Source organism: Crocodylus siamensis, chromosome 1 (genome assembly GCF_052110815.1).
Source record: "Crocodylus siamensis isolate JL-2025a chromosome 1, ASM5211081v1, whole genome shotgun sequence".
NCBI classification, from domain to species: domain Eukaryota; kingdom Metazoa; phylum Chordata; order Crocodylia; family Crocodylidae; genus Crocodylus; species Crocodylus siamensis.
In genome coordinates this window covers 415,399,044-415,420,313 of record NC_143395.1, presented here as the reverse complement: position 1 = coordinate 415,420,313, position 21,270 = coordinate 415,399,044, and the positions used below count along the sequence as shown (strand labels likewise).

Sequence of the window (21,270 nt, the reverse complement as noted above, 5' to 3'; positions counted from 1 at the left end):
TTCACGGGTCCGCTAGTCGCCGTCTGCCCCTGGGGTCGGGGCTGCCGTACCACCGATGATGATACAGAACTTTGGGTGCATATGAGTTACCACCTGCAAGCCCGGCCCCAAAAGACTGCCGAGGGTACTTGTCTTTAAAGAAGGGTCAAAAGGAAAGGGCCTTCGAGGGGTCACCAGCTGCTCTTGGCTGCCTACTCTCAGACCCCAAGACCCTGTTCCGCCCAAATGATGAGGGGCACACTGTCCTCGAAGCAAGTTAAGGGGTATGGGATGGGAGACCCCACCCCCGCGCAGACATGGGCCAGAGGTCTGCGACATCTAAAAGATCGAGGAGCTCCCATACCGGTCGATAATTTCCATTGCCCGCCTGTAAAAGAATGCTGAAGGGGGCACAAAATGGCCGCGGATCTTATCAACGACCTGGAGACGCACAGAAAAGCCCTGCACAAATGGACTGGTCCGACCTGGGATAAACATAAGTGTCTGGGTATCCTCTACCAACACTTTGTAAATGCCACGCGCTCGTATTCCAATCTCGAGTCGTAGTTTTGTGCTGCAGTACAGCAAACCGCAGATACAGAAAAAGAGGACGTGCCTCTGGCAAAGAAGGCACAGCCACCCAAGGCCGTGCCTCCCATGCCGTCCGCCCCACCTCCACCATACAGGGGCCAGGACGTAGAGCCATCAAAAGGGGCTCTGCCTAGCCTCTACCTGGAACTACCTCCCCCGCCAGACTTGCCGCAACCCGTCACGGCCCTCCCGATCAGCACCACTAAGGTCATGGTCAGGTTAGACGGGCACCCGGGAACGACGACCTCCTGGCGAAGCAGGTCCCGGGCAGAGATCCGTGACCTAATCACTTCCACCTCATGTCATCCAGGGGAACCGCTGCTAGTCTGGCTGGGCCGGATGGTTATAGACTATGGTTACGACTGAGTTGATATAGAAGAAACCACCATGATGTTACGCAGTCCCATCTGGACGTCCGGACTGGGGGAAGTGAACGCTGCAGTCCATAATCATGATTGGCCCATACCTCTCCGGGTGTTGGTGATCATGGCACTATCAATGACACCACACGCGGTCCGTGAGGGGCCCCGGTCTACAGCAAGCCGGGGACGGGACTCATTAGCCAACTACATCGTAGGTTTCAGTTACTACCATTGGGACCCAATCATAAATCCAGGGGGGCAACTCATGAATGCCCAAGCGCACTGAGTGCACCCCCACCGGTACCTTAGTGACCCAGGTTCAGCCCCAATACTCATGGCAGGGGTCACCGCCGCCTGCGACCTCTACTGGCCCAACGATCCCACTTCCCGCCTGTGGCTTCATACTTTCTGCGGACAACCGGTCAGTAGCATCCCGGAGACTATCCACAAACTGCCAGCGGACCTCCCATTGAGCAGGCCCACTCCGTCTGTAATGGCTGCCTATCTGGATAACTTTGACCGCAGTTCATGCGACCGCCCGCACGACCATGCCCAGCACCAGGGCCGGGAATGCGAGCCCCAAGGACCACCTCAGCGGGCGCCAAGGGAGCGGACCATGTTTGGGTTCCTCCTAAACCAAGGAGGGATGAGCAAGCAGCAGATACGCCGCCTAGATCAAGACACCCAAGAGAAGCTCGCATCAGCCTTAGGATTCTGTTGGGATGACAAGAACAGAGGCGGTCCAAGAGAAAGAGCGATGCATCCAAAAAACGAGTAGCGGCCACGATCTTCGAAGCCCGACCCGGAGACGAGCGGCCGTATGCTCCCCTATGGCGCCGTCACCCGACCGAACCAAAGACTGTAACCGCTCCACACCACGCGCTTCTCGACACGGGCACACAAGTCAATGTCATCACCCCCTCCTTGCCTCGTACACGCACAGGAGCAACCATCTTTGTTCAGGGACTAAACGCGACTGTGGTCAAAGTATTAGTTTCACCGTTTAAGCTACTCAGGGCAGCGGCCAAACCTTTGCGAGCCGTCCTGGGGAGTCGAGTACTGCTGGGCGTGAACAGAATATGACATCTACACCTCACCGATGTTTTAGAAGGAATAGACGTCGCTCTCAACCTCACGCGCCAGGCTCGCAACGTAGGGTCAAACCGTGATTGGATGTTCGACTGGCTTGACATGTTCGGCCTCGGACACTTGAAGAAACTAGCGCTAACCGCCCTGATTATCTGCGCGATAGGTATTGCCGTTTGTTGTTTGTTCTGTTTTTTCTTACAATGGCTAAAGTCGCGCCTGATTCGCCTGTCTGCTTTTGTATATACACGCTTCCCCAGCGCTGACCAAAATAGCTCTGAGGCTGTACAAGCGCCGTATAACGAAAATGAATATGATGCGGTGGTGTAGACACAGTCAACCCTCGCTGCCTCGCACAAGGGGGCATGTCACACGCACGCCATAATGGTGGCATCGGTGCGCGAGGCACCAAGATGGCGCGCCCCACCCTTCTTCCCCGCAACCATCACAAAAGAGTAAAACAAACACTGCCATACCGTGACTTTCGTTATCAGAGCATCGCCAACATAGGTGAGGTCAGCTAGTCTGTAACGCCAAGTAAGGCCGGGACACGGCACCCTGAGAGGTGATGGGTGAAAACAGCCAGCTCCCCGTTGAGCGCGTCACCTGAGTGATATAAGGGAGCACACAGCCGCACCCAGGCGAGGTCGTTTATCACCCGCTTCGATTATCACAAGGGACGCTAGCCTGACCACCTAGCTTCCGCCTCCCGTTCGCGATTAGCAACCGCCGAACGCCGCTTCATTGCCGGCCCAGCGTGATTAGCAGTCTACCTCTCTGCATCTCGTTTCTCTCCTCAACGCTCGCTGTGAGTAAATAAACCTCTACCTTCAACTACTCTCCGCCTCCGTGACTATCGCCTCACCTCCAGTCTCTTTGGGCGACGTGAGCCGGACTCACGTTAACCGTCCCATAGAGAGCTAACCGGCCCTTCTCACCCCGCCGTTCCGGTCCCTTGCGCTGCGATCGGACAGCAGCACGACAGGCTTGTCCGGCTAGTTCTGTGATCCAGCTTTTCCAATATCAACTTGAACATGTGAAGACGTTAAAAAACCACAGAAACAATCAGAAGCTGTTGTGTGCAGTGAGGCAGAACGAAGATTGCTCATGGAAGCATAGTTTAGCTTAGGTCTTCCCATATAAACCTAGCATTGCTTTAACGCAGCTTTTTACATTACATTTTCTATTCTTGGATTCAGTACAATTACTTGTACTTATTAGTGTTAAAATGTGTATGGCCTGGTGTGCGTCTAGAATTGTGTGTGGACTCAGGACCTGAATTAAAGGATTGAGTTAGGAAAAGGTTGGAAACATCTGAAAACAGGTTTTCTTTGCGGGCAGGCTGGAAGAGAGGTACATGAGTTTACATTGCTGGCTGTATCTTTCCCACAAGTGCACTCTGAGCATGATTAAAAGTGACTTTTGAAATCGTTGAAATGCTTTTAAAGATAGGTACTGTTTATCTGGCAAAGTCCTTAATCCCCCATTCAGGAAAGTACTTTCTTTAGCCTTGGCACTGGCCATGAAGGGACCTACTCCCATACGCAGTCAGATCAGTTGGTATAAAACAGGGGTCAGCATCCTCTTAGAGCTATGGGGTGCTGCTTCTAACCAGTGTCACTCCACTGGTTGCCAGTTTTGGGGGTTTTTTTTTTCTTTCATTTTCACTCTGCCCCAAATCCAATACTTTGTGGGCCCAATCTGGTCTGCAGGTCATAGCTTGCAAACCCTGGTGTAGAAGATCCAGTGCACTCTATGGAGCGATGACAGTTTGCACTAGTTTATAATCTACCCCTTAAAGAAGTAAGCATGGGCCTAAATGTGGTCATGCTGAGGAAAGGGTTGGGAAGTATTGGCCTAATTGGGCCAATATTTGTGCTGAATTGGGGCCTTCCACCTCGATTGGTATGGTATGCTGGGCAAGTTTTAGACTTGAGACCTTTCTGTTCTAGACACGATTACAAATTTTAATCTGGTTAGGAAGTTGTATGCATGCATGTGTGTCTCTTTGTATGTGTGTCTTAATATCCCACGTGCTAATATTACCCACAGCAGTTGTATAAATAAAAACTCCTGTGGGTAATGTGTGTGTGTGTACATGTGTGCATGTCCACATAGGTATCTTGTATAAATAAAAATTCCTGTGGGTAATGTGTGTGTGTGTGTGTGTGTGTGTGTGTGTATGTGTGTGTGTGCATGTCCACATATGTATCGACATAGATTTCTATCTATATATAATCTCAATATCCCATTTACTCAAATTGTGCACAGGAGTTTGTTTTGTATAATTTCATATGTAAAATAAAAACTGTGGGTAATATCGTATGATATAATACAAAAACTCCTGTGTATAATTTGAGCAATATATATTATGGATTATGGAGATTATATATAGATAGAGATCTAGGTAGATGCATATGTAGACATGCATGCGTGTATGTGCACACACTCGCACTCGGACTTAGATTTGAAACCTTATCTAGAACAAAGCTGTATAAAACTCCGGTGGGTAAGTTTAGTGGGTGGATGGATGTACATCTCATTTACTCAAATTATCTACAGGAGTTTAAACACCCCTGCAAGGTTGGGACAAGACATGGGAACTTTCTGTCCAAAACATGACTCCTTCAGAAAACTGTAATCATGTAGAAAGACAGGGATAGAATGGACACTGCTTTGCAGTTTTCCCTGGATGCCAGGGATGTCCCCTGCATGGGGACACTGCAGATTTTGATCTGACAAAATATTTTTTTACCAGGTTTCTTTAAAAGCCAAGAGCAAATTGGGCCTCTTGATCTGGGATTCAGAGCGCTATTATGCAGAAGTACCATATCTTCTTGCATACAGTTCACACACTTTCCACTCAAAAAGGTTGCTGGAAAGTGGAGCTTGCATCATATGCAAGGAAATATGGTAAGAGCAGTTTCCCCCACTTATGGGGCAAATGCCAAAGTAGTGTTCACTCAATCCACCGTGAGCAGACTCACCTCCCTCACTATTAGTAGTTAGTTAGTTACTAGGGCTGTGTGAAATTTCGCCCACCGTTTTGTTTTGACAGTTTCTACTAATTTCGAGGTTGAAACGGTGAAATCAAAACAAAACGAAATAGCCTCGAAACAAAACAAGGCTGGTGAAACGTTTCAAAAATTGAAACATTTCGACCATAAGCTGGGGATGGGAAATCAGTCCAGCTGGGCTGACTTCCCATCCCCAGTGCAAGATCTGGTAGGGGGTGGGAGGCACCCAGTCGGGCTGCTTCCTCCGCACTAGATCGTGCTGGGGGTGGGAGGCAGCCCAGCTGGGCTGCTTCCCTGTTCCCCGCGCTAGATTGTGCCCAGGCTGGGAGGCAGCCAGTTGGGCTGCCTCTGCCCCTGAAGCGATCTAGCGCTGGGGATGGGAAGTCAGCCCAACTGGTGCGACTCCCCATCCCCAGCGAAACTCGAAACAGCATTGAAACAGCCTTTCTGTTTCAACAGAACAGAACGGAACAGCTGTTTCAACTTGAAATGAAATTCGGTATAAAACACTGTTCTGTCGAACTGTCGAAACTCAAGAACCGTTTCGCACGGCCCTATTAGTTACTACACGGAAGGATCTTTTTTTCTTCATTCTGACTTTCCAAAATAAGGTGTGCATTTTATTCTGGGGTGTATTGTATGTGAGAAAATATGGCAACTGCGGAGGTGGAGGAGATAGGTGTGGTCCACTTCTGCATTGTGTATAGATGTTGTGAGGTTTTATGATATTTTTTGATCCTCATTTAACCTATTGTACAATCTCTAGCATGTTGCATAAACCAGAAGGTATAATATGAGCTTATTTTATTTTATTTTTTTGTCTTTCAGCCTCCAGACGAGTACTGTCTAATCTGGATAACATCTGATGTCATTTCATTTACCATAATTGTAGGAGTTTTTATATTCCAGAAGTAAGTAAAATTGTTACAGGTCAGCTTTCATGTATTTGTGGTGTGCGTGCTCAGTTTAAGAGTGTGGGCTAGAGATGAGAAAAGCACAGTATTTGCCAAATGCTTGGTTTTAGGACACTGGTCATTTGTGGCGGGGGGTTTTAAAAAAAGATAATTTCTCTTCCTTCCTCCTTCAGCATTCAGTTGAATGACGTTACCATAAGGGTATGAAGATGCTTAAGAAGAGTAAGGAGTCCTGAAAAACAGTGGTCATAATATGGCTTTTGCTAGGGCACCTAGGAAAGGGACCATCAATGCTTTGGGGAAATAGTTGCGAAGAAGTTTTATTTTGGAAGAAGAGAAGGAAGTTTTGGCAGAAAGTTTGAAATTGTTGTGACCCAACTGCTCACACAGCAGTTTTTACACTAGTTAAGAGTAGAATTTCCTCAATTTTCTCTGAAGAAGAGAGGGGAAGATGACATTGAGTAATGATGCTTCTCTGAAGATAGCATAGCAATGCTTGCTTGTGATGTCTCAGTCTGAGGGGCAAACATCCTCATTAATCATCCGAACAAACAAAGAATATAATTCAGTACTTCCATATGCTCCTAGGGTTCAGATTTAATTTTTTGGCAGATTGCAGGTAAATCAGCAGTGACGTGACTTCCTAATAACGGTTCCAGGGGAATCTCTCTAGACTACATTTTTGGGTCGTGTTCTGTGTGACAGCATTACCAAGCTGCTGTCCTTCTGGTTGAGCTATGGCATCTCTCCTGAAATTTGCCTTTCCTCCCAAGAGAGATGTTTTATGGCCAACTATGACAGTGTTTTTACCCTTTTTAAGAACTTGAACTCAGAAATAACTGGAGAGAATTTCAGCATCCTCCTAGAGAAATGCGAAGCTTTGTCCACTTCTCTTTTCTTCTATTTTTTTTTTTTTAACTTTGTAACTGCCTCTTGCTTTGGCACATTTAAAGCACCGTGGGGCCAGGTACTGACTGGCCTACAATTTCTTCCTTCATTGGTATCACAAATGTCTGAGCCTTAGGCCTAGCAGTGTCACATGAAACATCCGCTTCAGCTTCATGAGCTAGCGATTTTGCTGTCACATTGCCCTGACTCATTTGCTTTGCAGCTAATTCCCCACATGTGGATAATTTCCTTGGTATTTTTGTAATGAGTTACAATAGATTGCAGCTGCTGAGACCATCACTTACTGATTGGATTCCCTGCCAGACGCTAGACCTGTCGTACCTAACAGCCCATTCTGCTGTCTGCAGTTTTGCCATCCTCTGAATCTGGCAACCAACTTGCATGCCTTGTGTAAATTCAAAGTAACAAAGTTATGCCAGCATTGAGTTTGGTCTGTTGACTTCAATATGGTGGCAGAAGTACAACTGGCAAAGTACTGGGTTTGATATCTCCACATAACACTAAGCACTTTTCCGATAATCTAATTAAATGAAACCAAAAATCAGTCTGCAAAGTGACTCCATTTTGGGTATGCTTTAGACTTAAAGAGCAGAGTCTTTGAGGCCAGAAAGGATCCTTTATAGTCATCATAGTCCAAGCCAGAGGGGAATTTCATCTGGGATAAACTTAAGCAAATAATACAAGTGAAACCCTTAACCCAAGAATAATGCCAAATAGGGAAACATGCTGACTGCTCTGGATGAACGGTGGACATATGTCTTGATTTTCATATCAGGAGTGGAATTTCAAGACAACACTGACAGTCATTTGATTGTCTGTCTTTAACTCAGTTTTTCAGCATTTTCTCTGAATCCCGTCTACACGTGCGGGGAGCCTGGTCCAATGCACCGGTCATCCAGTGAATTAGAGCAGACCCGATGAATTGAGTCCACTGGAGAACGGAAATGAACGCACTCTGTCAGCCTTCCACATCATGTACCCACACCCCCCTCACACATTCTAGCCACCATCCCCCCACACACATTGCCCCCACAGACCCTATACCCATCCACACCCACATTTGCCCTCACCTCGCACCCACACCCCCCACACTTATCCACCCACACCCTCCCTCACTCCCCACATACCTACAGCCCCGCTCAAACCTATATGCACCCTGCAATGTAGAAGAGTAAAACTACATTTTAAACTATTATACAATCCCCTCTGTGTACATTACACAAACACAAGTAAACCAGGACAAAAAATATTTAAAAAAATGAAATTAATGAATGTTTCAGAGGTTTGCTTTTTAGAATATAATTTGGTATTTTTCTGGTTCCAAGATAGCAAAGCCCCTCGCTGAAAGGAATACTTCTGGGGGCAAGGGGAGAGACTTCAGGTGGCAAAGGTCAGGGGTTAGGGGGCAGGGTTGCCAAACACAAGATGGCAACCAGGGGGTGGGGCACCTGTCAAGGGGCGGGGCTACCCATGTGGCCCTCGATAGCTTGCCAAAACTTGGTAAGCAGCCCTCCGCCTGGAATAATCGCCCACCCCTGGGATAGGGCAAGGAAGGCATTGAAGGAACAGCGTGCAGCAGATCCCTGGGCCATCTGGATGTGAGGGTAAGAAGTGCTAAGAGCTCGCTCCTGGTCTCAGAAGTACTTTTCGTGGCCAAAGGACCAGTTCAAAGTTGGTGCAAGTTGGGGAGGACTCCAGTGACACCCACTCTTACTTGAGTCTGAACTTGGATTCACTTCCTGGCCTACAAAGTGACAGAGCCCGCGGGGCAGAAGTGCGGCTCCCGTGGGCCGTCTAGACTCGCAGGGTCAATCAGTAAGTGGTGAGCTCGCACAGCTGGCTCTCTTACAGCACGGCACCAAATTGCACTCCAGGAAATAATGCCAGGGATTCCACTTGCCATCACTGAAGCGAAGGGTTTGCCGATAGGGCCATTTTATTGGGACCTAAGAGCATCGCTTCCTTGCCACCCCCAGCTTCCCTGCCTCATGGAAGCGTTGGTGCTGCATTTGGGACGTTCAGAAACCGCCTGAATCATCCCGTGTATCTGCTGAAATGATTCAGCTCCTGGGAAGGCAGGCTCAAAGCCTGGTGTTTGTCACGTTCCCGCGAGTCTCGCTGGGCCAAATGCAACCTCTTCCTTTGCGTAAGGATGAGGGCGCGGGTCGGATCGGAGCCACAGCTTAGGTGTTGCTCGCTCCACCCCTCCGCATGGCTTCCTTCGGTCCCCCGGTGGCAGCTCAGGATTACTCATGCTGTGACGAGACGCTGAGTGTCGGTGGCCCGGCTGGAGGGGAAACGCCGGCGGTGGTGACTTTTCTAACTGATCTTTTTTGCCTTCTTGCCTTGTTTAATTTCCTTACTGCTCTGACTGTTGTGCATGTTCCTCCTCTTTCTCTCTCTTTCTCTGCTGCATTCTGGCATCTCACAGCTATCACATGATCAGGTAATTCTGGTGCTTTCCTCCTTCTCCTCCTCCTCCTCCTCCTCTTTCCATCTCACCCTCCTCTTTCTTTCTGCTAAGGCTTCACTGCAGAGAGATAATACAGGGAGCACCTTGAAATGGTGCTTCACACCCCCCAGCTCCACAAACAGCCACGGCTACCATGGTGAACGTCCGAATAGTAACTTAGCAGTCGCGACCACAAGGCCAAGTCCAGCTGGCTCTTCTAAAGACACTGCCAGTCTTCTCGAATGGTCCAAGCTGCTACTATTTAAATTGTCTCTAAAATCCTGTAGTGTCTTATAATTAGGGAGCTCCCAATGAACACAGCGCTTTCCAACTGGAAAGTATCCCAGTGTAAAATAATTCTTCGTATAAGTTATGTTTCCCCTAGGCTGAACTGCTCTATTTATTCCTTTCCAAATTAGCAAATGCAATTTTTTCCACTTTGGATCCACTGCTGAAGTTAGTTAGTCCTCGATTTTGTTTGGAGGTGAGCTTTTAGCTCGTTAGTGAGGATTAAGCTCTACTCAGAGTTTTGTTCCAGAATGGAGTCCGTCTGGAGTCTGACGCACTTTATTATATGCCCGTTGACTTCACACCTTTAGCCCCCTATGAAAGTTGGCTGAGAGTTGTGTGTCTCCGTTAAAACCACATAACTGAGTGTCTGTAGTTACTCTGGATTTCCACACGTGTACCCAGGGTCACGGGCTGGCTTGCTGGTATGTTTTGCCGGCACTGTGTAAGTAGTGCAAAGTATCTGCTTTTTGAGATGAAACTTGGCATCATTATCTTCCCCAGATGGGCAGAGCACTGTGCTCACTTCTCATTATTTTCTTGGCAGTGGAAATACATTAGCAGGGCTAGTGACTTAAAAGAATTGGCCACCAGCTCTTGAGAGGTCCTGAGTTTGGATCAGCCCAAAACTCTCCACCAAATCCAGGACGTTGCACCATATGACACTGTAAATTAGATGAGAATCCAGATTGAGGGCCAACGGACCCAAGGGTCCCTAAACTCTGCCCTCGTATTGTTTTCATGGGCTATTTCCATATTCCTTGCGGGCCCCTTAGACATCTGTATTCTTTCTGCAGTCAAGCCTTCATTCCTACTTATTTCTACGTTTGAACGGAAGTCTTCATGTGTTATCTTCTCCATGCCTTCAGCTTTGAGCAGCAAGATTTGTATGACAGAGAAATGGCCTACCCTGTGCCCGCTGTTCTGTTCCCCTTCCCTCGCGTTGCAGGGCTTTCCACCTGTAAGTACTGCCCCAGCCAGAGGAGGACTAAGCTCGGCTCTTTATGCAGCCCTGCCCTGTACTCGGTACCTTGCTGGTTTTACCACTGTGTTGGCTTGTGTCCTCTGCTGGGGGCGTTAAAGTGCAGGTGGGTCTTCCCTCTTCTCTCTCCTGCTTTGGGTGAGGGGACCGGAGAGAAGCCCCAGGCAAAAACTCCAGCTGGTAGGAGCAGCCGCAGAAGGGATCAGAGCCAGGCCTTTTGGAAAACGCTGTTGCTGCTGGACTTTCCCTGCCCTGCGCTGCTCAACTCTTTGTCGCCTGTCAGTCTTGTCACCCCACTTTCATCCCACACCTGTCCCGCTACCCTTCCTGCCTCCCTTTTTTATTCCATATAGGTTATGCCTCCCAACTAATCCTCACCCTGCAAAATGCTCCCCCCTCCTCCCACTTTCCCAAATTGTTAAATTTAACATTGGTTGCGTCACCCCTTCCCATGTGTTTGTGGTCTATTTAGAGTGTAAGCTCTTTGGAAGAGAAGACCCTATTTCATACAGTGCCTAACACATTGGGAGCCTGTTCTTGGTAGGCTCTTAGGCAATACCGTAAAAAAATCAGACTCGTCAACATGATCTCCCAGACGAGCTGCGGAGGGGTGTGAAACGCTTTCCCTGGGATTCTTGGCAGAGAGCGTTTGAGACTCCCTATGCCCAAAGAAGGGTGACTGCACCCGAAAGCTTGCTAAGAACTTTTTTCCAACTGCTCAGTTGGTCTGATAAAAGATATTGCATCTACTCGAAGACCCCGGCCTGCCGACATCCTTAGACCAACATGGCTACAGCCAAAAGCTCTGGGATTCTTGGAGGTTTGGATTCCCGTGAATATTGAAAGCCCCTTGCTCAGCATGCCATCTGCAACTGAGATCAGAGTTGTTATTGATAAGACTCAATGCAAACCTACCTAAGCAAAAATGCTGGGATTCCTTTCCATTTTATTTTATTATTATTTTGTTTTTTTAGATAACTTGGCTTTGTAGGAATCAACCTATTCTTTCTATGGCTTCTGTAGCATTTAAACGCATCCTTTGCAACACTGGTTTTACAATAGGTCAGAATTGGAATTAGATCGAACTTGCTCATACAACCCAATGGCCAGATTCGGAGTCAAGGAGGAACTTCTCCCAGGTCAGATGGGTGGAGAGAAAACCTCATGGGCTGTGGCTGCAAGGAGCCCGAGCTGGCAAGAGGTTGAGAGGCTCCTGCCTCTTGACTAGAAAGTTAAGGCCACTCCAGGCCTTTAATGCAGGGGGTCCCAAATTTGCATTCCTGGAGGTACGCAAGACTTATCTAGGGGGCATGTGGGAGAAATTGTGTAGTGGCAGATTTCATTGCCATTATAATAATAATAATTGGCATTTAAGAGGCTAAATAATAAAACATATACTGGTCAGGGCACACAGGCAGCTGGTAAATCTGCAAGCGGGTATGCAATAAGAAAAGGTTTGGGAACCTCTGCTGTAGTGGATTGGACACCGATGGCATAAAGCCCTTCCTTGCAGGTCAGTCAACAGTGGTGCTCGAGCCCGCATGCGAGGAAGGTGGCAATCCTGAGGCTATTGTTGGGGACAGTGTTCAGCTCCAGCCTGACTCTACCTTCTCTCGCCTCATCCGTGTCTCTCCTCCGTGTGCCTTTGTCCCTTCCATCCATCCAATATAGCTTCGTCCATCACACGCTTCTCCCCGCTTCCTTGCAAGGAGCTGTCTCCTTCATCTAAAGCCTGGTCAACCCTCATTGTCCAGTATGTTATAAAGAAACACCAATGTGTGTAGGGACTCCCCGGAGTCCCCGTGAGCCAGATTTCTAACTGATCCCTAAACCTTTGGCATGTGTGTTTAATGCTCTGTGCCCTGACTCCCCTGAAGAGCCTCAGCAGCTTGCAGGAAGTACTAAATGCCTCCTCCCGAGCTCTTCCAGTAAGTATGCAGCACCACTGGTTTCCCTTGATGGTCCGCTGGGTGGCACCAGACACTTGGCAATGCACTGAGCATCCTCCCAAACCTGGTTCTCTGCCCTGCTCCTGTTACTTGATAGAAGAATCATGCAAAGTTACTGATATTTCAAATTACCATGTAAAAAAAAGGGGCGGGGGGGGGGGCTGGCTGAGAGCTAAAAGCTAAACCATTATATACCTCTTCCTTACTAGCAAAATTTGGGGTGCTGATCGGTGTGAATTATAGCCACTTGTCCTCGAAGAGCACCATTTCAACTCACAGAAAGGGTGTGAAAGGTGAAAGTGTCACTTTGCTAAACTCCCCTATATATGGATTTCTGCCCTGAGTATTAGCTCAGCAGCTGGCTTGTAAGAAACGCTGCCAAGATGTTTGCTACAGGAAAGGCAGTTGGACGTAAATGCTGGTTCTAGAGAGGGGTATAATGGAAAAGGAAGTTTTGCTCCAAATAGCATCACCCTTCCCGGTCCAGCAGGCGCTTGAATGAGAAATAGCAGGAAAAAGTTACAGCTTGCAAGCCTCGCAGAGGATTCAGCTTGGATCAAGGCACCGTTGTGCAAGGCGCTGTATGTACTTACTGCAGGAGACGAGCCAAAGGACAGTGTGGGTGGGTAGCACGAAAGGAAAGGTGGATGAAGGTCAATGTGAGGTCTGACACTAGAAACCTGGTCTCCCGCTGCTGGGATGGTGCCATCAACTGCCCCTACGTAAGTCGAGTCGAACACTTCAAGCTTGATAGGGATGACAGGTCCAGTAGCTCTGAGATCTCATTATTCCAGCCTTTAAAGGGACTGTCCCAGCCTGAAAAGCACACACAACTAAAAGAAAAAAAAATCTGTGCCAGCATTAATATTGGCCCCTTAGGATTGTTCTCAAACTGCTCCTCATATCCCTGCTGGTCCTTCAGCCCATGGTAGGTGAGCTGCAGAGCCTTTCTATGGTTTTCGCTTGCTTGTTAACAAGGCTGCATGGTGTTTGCAAGGGATTTTGAGGAGTGACAGTGGCTTGTGAGCCCCCTTCCCCTCTACCTCCCAAATCTGAACCACTGCTTTAAATTATTGAGCAATTTCCTCCCCCCCCTTATCCGACATACCTTTCACGGTGCTATTTGCATTTACTCCGGATAGTGCAAACAGACCTAGATGCTTTATCATTCATGCTTCAGTTCCCTGGCTGGTTCCTGCCAGTCACCCAACGTGGCAGAAACATCAGAGGGAAGTATAAAAAGTTTAATTCCACAAGTTTTATTTATTCCACCTTATCTGGCAGCCTCCCTCTGTTTCAAGCGTTCATCACTCACGGGACTGAATCGCAGCAGTTCCTGCTGTCTTATTCATCCCTACATCTCAGACCTCCCCTTCCATGTTGCATATGAATCGCAAGGATATTGAGTTACTGGAGGCAGACTTTTTTCAAAAAAGGATTGCAGGCTTGGGAAGGGACACAGATCCTCATTGTTAGAAGGCATAACTCTGATTAACAAGAAGGTTTCCCCGGGGACAAGTGGCTCTGCAACTACGCTTTGGGTTTTCTTGCTTCTGTCTTTGAAGCAGCTGGAACTGATGCCTCTTTGAGGTGTTTCTCTGATCTGTTTGGGCATATTTGTTACTGTTGGGCACTTTACTCCTGTAACATGTCTGTATAAATACAACACAGAGAAAAGTCTATGGTAGCCTTGCAGAAACAGCGTCAACTTTTTTTTTCCCTTTTTTTTTTTACATCTGATCACTTTGTTCCCATCAGAGGAGCAGGAGCCAACTTGTTCCAACTCAGTGACCTAAATTTAGGCACCTTATTAGGCGTGGAAACCAATCACCTCTAGTGGCACCAAACCTTATTGTATCTATGGGGTGAGGTGGCCTGTGTGTTTGTCAGAGGCTGGTGGCTTAGCAAGTGTTTTCCATTTGGGGATGGTCCTTTACATCTCTCTCTTCTGTTGCAGGTGGCGGCTAGGAAGCATACGGACCTATAACCCCGAGCAAATCATGCTCAGTGCTGCTGTTCGCAGGTCCAGCCGGGATGTCAAAATCATGAAGGAGAAACTGATCTTTTCTGGTACGTTCGCGGGAGAGAGAAAGCCCAGGTCGGGAAATAAAGCCAGGGCAAGGCGGACAAGTTTTGCTCCTCTGTTGCTCATAGTTAGACCGGGGAGCTTTTTGATCCAGGCCCCCTCTGGTGCCAAACTGTGCACCACATGGACCTGTTGTCCTGGATAATAGTGGCAATAGTGCTTCAATTTAAGCTGAGATCTCAGTGGTGCATCCTCTAACCTGGCTGAAGAGGACAGCTGGGAGAAGGGGAAGACCAGACAACTCTTCTAAACCGGTCCTGACCTTCGACTGCAGACTCGCTGGGATCCGGAGACCACAAACAACCCAAGTCATCTCTGAGGCACCTGCCACATGTTCCACTTAAGCCATGATTAACTGCTTAATCATGTCTGAAGTTGACCCAGCTATGCAGTAAAGCAATTAAGCCACAAAGTTATTCCACAAAAAATGTGAAATAACTTTGTGGCTCGTTCCTGTCATTAATTGAACACCTCCATGGCCTCAGACGTGGTGGGGCACCAGATGCTCCACTGGCTGAAAGGCCCTTTACGTGATGGGGCCTGCAAGCAATAGGCTCTCCTATCCACGGGGGCTCACCATTTGCCCCCACAGCTGGGAACCCTGGATCAGCTGACGGGGCTCCCGGCTGCAGGAGCTTGCTAGTTGCCGGTGCAAAGGGAACCCAGGATCATGATGCCAGGCTTTCCCTGCACTGGCAATAAGGCATGATGGGATCTGATGCTCAGTCCCACCCTCACGCCACCTGCCACATGCTTGTGAAATGGCAGGAAGTGCAGTTGTGTGAATTGTGCATCAGATCCCATCGTGCCTTTACTTGCACATCGGGCAGGGGCCTTTGGCCTGATCTGGAGCGTGCCACCGGGAAGAAAACAAGCCTGTAGTTCTACCTTATGCATGACCACAGCAATGAATGTGGCTGCCAGGCTCACAGGATTAGGCCCCAGTGTTGGAAACAGCAGGGACTCGGGGTGCAGGTCCTTATCAGATGCAATTCAGCATAGCATCGATTTGGGCAATGCTCAGCCAACTTGACCCCTGGGTTCCCCTGACCCCCGGTTATCTTTCCTGCTTGGTGCAGGGGACTGGATCTGATAATCTTCCGAGGTCCCTTCCGGCCTTACAGTCTATGAAGCTATGAAACTTCCCACAGGGCAAAGCAAAGAGATTTCAAGCGTCTACCAAACTGAGGTTTCCTGCCTTTGTTAGTATTCTTGTGGCTTTAGCCATGGACCAGGCCCCCCCAAGCTGGCTGCTGTATGCATGAAGAACCAAGCGATTGTCCCTGCTGTAGTGGCAGAGAAAGACCCATGCGGGAACTCAGGTTGACAACCTGATGGCAGAGGTCAGCAGGACAGGCAGTGGTTTCAGGACACCAGCAGCTAAACTCTTGCCAAGTGTTCCTGTGGGCAGCGCAGCAAAGGGTGGGATTGAGGAGAGACTTGAAGGGAGGGTATTCGACTGGAAACTTTACTACTCCCCAGAGTTGGCCAGCTGGTGTTGTTTTATAGTGAGATCACAGAGTGGAGGGTGCCAGAGCAGCCATGCTCAGTAGGAGCTTGTGATGGTGCAGAGCTGGGGAGATGGGGAAGAGAAAGAAGTAAGCATGAAGCTGTAGACTGGACTGGACTCTTCCTAGGGCTATGTCTGCCAAGCAAGACGGCATCTCTGGTTGCAAGCGAGGGCAGGTAAGAATAGCAGGGAAGATGCTTTTGCATTGGCTAGCAACCACAGTACGTTCCTAGGAGCCTGGGAGAGCGCATGCTGTGGTCCCTAGCATACGTGAAAGCCTCTGCCACTGCATCTTGGCTGCCATCGTCACCTGGGACAGCTGGTGGCTCTGGCGACTGTCACACCTTCCTTGTGCCCTGTAGGGTCTGCCTGATGCCCCCACCTTGAAGGCAGGTGCTCTCCGCCACGCTGACAGTCACGGGATTCATGACCTAATGGATCTCTTTCCATCGCTAACTTGTTTGAGAAGCTGAGCCAATTGCCTCTCTCAACCTTGCTTCATGTGAGGCTCTTTGCACTGTCTTGCAGGTTCTACCGTCTGAAGTCTGCCTGATTCACTGACAAAATTTCTTGTTGGCTTTTTTTTTTTTCCTTTTTTTTTTTCCTTTTTTCAAAAAGACTCTAGTCGTTACAAGGTAAAACTGCAGAGAGCTGAAAAGCACGGGTCACTGGTTGGCACCAGTATGGGGGAAGGCTTCTGTGGGGACTGTAGGCATCATGGGTCTGCGGGCTACTAACTGCTTAGGGCACGCTGGTTTTCCCTTTTCTCTAAAACCTTTCTGGCTGATGCACATGGCTTCTAGCGGGGGGGTACTTACCACACCACTGCCTGCTTGGTAAGGAAACAGGGAAGACTTTTGGCTTTGAAAGATCAAAGCTGATGCATTTACATTCTTCCAGATTGCGTGGATAATCTCTCCCTGTGCAAAGGACACGTGTGCTAACGTCTGTGCTCCTGGGAGATGACTAAATTACAGGGCTAATTGTGCTCTCCCATTCAGTGGTGCAAATGAATCCCACGGACTCCCCTCCAAATTTAATGACATGAAAACAAACTCTGGTCAGGTCGGGCTGAAGTTCCAGCTGTTCTCTTCACATTGCACATATTAAAAGGTAGAGGTAAAATATATTGTCGTGATTTGTGCCTGTGAAGGAGGAAAAATGATGAAGACCAGCACCGACAATGAAAAGCATCACAGAATGGGCTGTTTCATTCAGCAAAACCAGCAAGTCCTCGGAGTAGCTCTGTTTCCAGCACGCAGACAGGCAGGTCCATTGGGTTAAAATCCGAACCAGTGGAAATTGCACTCAAAACTCACCTCTTCCTTCTTGTAAGGACCTACTACAGCGTCGGTGGCTCCAGTTCAGCTGTTCACAGTGGAAGGATTGTCTAATGGGCAGCGTTAGGCTTTGGGATTTGCAGACAAAAAGGGGGTATCAATCTCATTTTGTTTATCCTGGTATAAAATGGGAGTGAGTCATTTTATTTTGGCGGCGGCCCGTCCGTAGAGAGCCACCAACGGGCTAGCATTAAGAGAGCACGTTCTGTTGGAAGCTCTACCGCCGACTTGCTGGTTTTCGGGTGGGTTGCTCTGTGCTTCTGCCTGTAAAAATAGGAGACCCTCTGAAGCCCTAAGGCACTTCCTCTGTGAGATCCGGCGTGCTTTTGATTCGCACGCCTTGGTTAGCTCGGTCACGGCATGCCCGCGTGGTGCACTGGTGGAGGGGACTCCGGTCATCGGCCGCGGGCCTTCATTTTCCTCTGTCTTCCCCAGAAATCAACAACGGAGGGGAGAATACAGATGAGCTGTCGCTGTGCTCTGAAAACGGCTACTCCAACGAGGTGGTCACCCCCATGGACCATCGGGACATGAAGCTGCGCATGGACTGAGGAACTGGAAAGGAAACCCAATGGCACAACAATACACCCTGCCGTTCGTGCTGCAATGGGTGGCGTTGGCTCTCTTCCGAACCCAATGGGATGGGGACCCTTCTGGAACTACTGAATGTGTGGACATCCTCCCCTTCTCTGGTCACTGGCTCCCCATGCCTCTTTGGACTGCGTGGTCGGGGGGTGGGGGCGGGCTTTGTGTACATATGTAGAAAGTCCAATTTTTTTTGTCCTTTTTCTTGTATTTTTGGAGATTGTATGCATTTCTTTTAGTGCACAAGCGGACATTACGTGCGCACGAAAAATGTCGGCGTTTTGGCCAAAGCTGGTGACAAATTTTGAAGTGATGGCCTGGACGTTGGGGTAGACAGGCGGAGTGTCCCACAGCCCCCCTCCCGCTCCCCTCAATGTGGCGATTGTGTAGTTGACCTTGTTTAAAAGTGTATGTTGTGATGTTCTTGTGAAGTGTCCGTTTCTTTTTCTGGGTAATGCCTTTTTCAACTGAATTTAAGAGAAGGCCGGTCAGAGAGAGACGGAGCGTATTCCTAGCAGAGGAGACGGTGCTGCCCCCAGGCAGCCTTCAGGGGCAGAGGAAGGCAATGGCTTAATTGCTTTCCTGCTTCCCTGGAGCAATAGGGAGTGCTCGAGGTTAAGCTGTTGATGGGCTTTCAAGCCAATGCCACTGTCCTTACCCCGACCGAAACCCATAATTGGCAGGAAACCTCCTACTTTGAAGAGCCTGGTGCCAGGCCATTTTAAGGAGGTGCCACCCGGTGCCAATCCAATGCCTGCCAGTGTAAGCATATTATGTATTGCCCCGTAATCCCCTTTCCTGGCACCAGATAGTAAGGGGCCTCGCTCCTGCCTTTCTCCATCAGAGGCAAGTTGGTGTGTGGGGGTGAGGAATTCTGGTTCATAAATGGGCAAATGTGAGGTTGGTCCAAGGGAGTCACTTATTTAACCAAGGGGAAGGTCTCCTTATTCTTCAATAAGTGTTTACAGCTTACAGGTTTAATTTTCTCCAAAGGAGACCGCTGCAGAAACAACTGAAATGCCCACCCAGGAAAACCAAAGTCCTGTGCTAAAATAAAAGGGAAAAAATGGCCAGACGTGGAGTGCATCAAAAGATGCATTTATTTTTCTCTTCCAAATGTAAGTATTTCTCCCCCATCCCTTCCCTCCTGTTCCTTCTTTTTCCGCACATCGCAACTGGGCCATGATAACAAATGTGTGTCTGCATTTTGCTGTTTTTTGGGCTGCAAGAAATAGTTGGCAGCTCTTCCCTCTCTTGGCCTCATTGGGAGGAGTCTGGTAGCAGCCTTCCTTGCTTGTGGCTGGTCACAAAGCCAGTTGAAGCCAGACAGACTCCACCAATTCTTGGTAGTGTTTGTAACTTCAGGTCGCGTGCACATTAGCCCCTAAGGGCACGGGCAGGAAACGGGCTCACCCCTTGCTTTGCTTCTGTGCATGCCAACAGCCAGAAATGACACTGCGGGCTGCTCCACAGTAGCGATGTCGCCCCACTTCCAGGACATGGTGCATATGAACCCAAAGCATATGTGCAGGGCCTGGTTCATGGTGATGCTCCTGGCTGGGCACTCAAGTGATGCATAGACAGCCGACCCCTTTGTTTGTTCCCCATGTCTTGGATAGCACAAGAAACATGGAGGGTAAGAAATGCCAGTGATCCCTGGCTGCCGTGAAGACCATTTGGGTGTGAAATCTGTTCCCTGGGGAGGGATCTGAGTCATGTCTTCAAAGGACAAAGTAGTATTTCTTCCTACTGTCCTGCCTGGCACCACCCTTGTTAAACAGAGAGCAATCTGCCATGAGTGCTGTAGCATCATAGGATGGAGATCTTTGAAGTGGCTTTACCACATCATGAGAGCAGCAAGATCTTTCTTGAAGCTGGTTTTTGCAATGGTTTTTAAAATATAGTGGTTCCCCAACAGCTTTAGACCCCCAAATCCCAACCTGGAGCATAAGACCCAGGAAACAAACCTGCCCGGAAGGTAAAGCTGATGATACAACTGAATGAAGTGGAAGGGGGGGAAAAAAATGAAGAAACTAACACCCAGGGGGTGGATGGAAAAATATCCTTGGATTTTTATTTATATTTTTGGGGGTTTGAAAATTAAATGTGCTATTTGTAACCCTAAGAATGAAGCCTATTTTAATCTGTGTCCTAAGACAACTTTAAAAAATGCAAGGCCAGACTCTGGTTGGCGTTTTGCTGCTGTGATAGTTTTACTTTGGATTTAAAGCCATTGGAATTTAATCTGGGTTTCTCCCAGCGTAGATGGGGATCAGCGCGTGACCCAGAGTCGGTGCATTGCCCCCTGCTGCGCTGTCTTTTATTCGGTGCTCCCTCCCACTGATGAAATCAGATCTTTTTTTGCAGACTGTGGGGGGGAAACACGTCTGGGCTGTTGGCCCGAAGCCTTCTGAGAAGAGCTGCAGCCGTGGGGTTGTTTTTTTTGAAACGTTCCCGGCTGCACTTGGTAGCCCCTGAGAGACTCTCTTACATCTCGCTGTCTGCGGGCGATCACCTGCGCGTCCACACCCTGACCTTGGAGTCGGCGTTGTTGAAAGAGCAGGTGCTCAACAGCTGGAAGGGTTGGAAGAAACCTAGCAGTGCCGACTCGCAACACGCACGTCTTGCTAAAAGACCCCAGCCTTTCTGGTTCTGCCGTGATGACCGCTGTCACGCTGCCAATTGACTACCGAAACCAATACGTGTTTGCAGTGCAAAGGGGTCTAGACCAAAATCAGTCCCACAATCCTCTGTGAAATAAAATGTCAGTGTTTCTCTGCTACTGTATTGTCCGAGTTGTATTACCTGCGGCGCGGGAGGTGGCAGGCAGAAGGGCCTAATTGTAGCGGGTTACCACGGGACGGCTGAAGGGCTTGAAAGTGGATCTTTCCAAAGCTGGGGTTTCACCGGCCGTCTAGCTAAGGCGGTTTGTGCAATCCAGCCTACCTAAGACGTCCTTCAGGGCTTGAGCGTCGCATGGTGGGGAGAGTTGGGGGCTGGGAGATGGACGAGTGCGTCCATTAATGCTGGGAGGATCTTTCGTGGCTCTCGTCCCATCCCATCCCGACATGTGGCTCACCTGTTTCTTGGCCTATAGACAACTGGAGCCGTGGCATCCGCTGTCTCTGCTGATCAGACGCCAGACCCCCCCGGGTGTTACTTGGCTTTCCCCATCCCCTCCCTTTTTCTGATATTTTCAAACTCTTCACCAGACTCGAGA

At 48.9% G+C, this 21,270-nt stretch overlaps 1 protein-coding gene across 9 annotated transcripts in view; it reads left to right on the top strand.

Annotated features, from left to right (window-relative positions):
- The window catches only part of GDPD5 (glycerophosphodiester phosphodiesterase domain containing 5), a 312,070-nt gene extending 293,597 nt beyond the window's left edge, over positions 1–18,473 (top strand). For 7 of the 9 annotated variants that reach the window (XM_090030758.1, XM_090030763.1, XM_090030761.1 and 4 more), the window contains 3 exons: positions 5,864–5,946; positions 14,487–14,599; positions 17,901–18,473. In XM_090030758.1, the coding sequence (XP_089886884.1) occupies positions 5,864–5,946; positions 14,487–14,599; positions 17,901–18,016 (312 nt within the window). In that variant the 3' untranslated portion in view covers positions 18,017–18,473. The other 2 variants (XR_016439661.1, XM_090030766.1) reach the window with 2 other exon arrangements.
- The last annotated feature ends 2,797 nt before the right edge of the window (positions 18,474–21,270 follow it).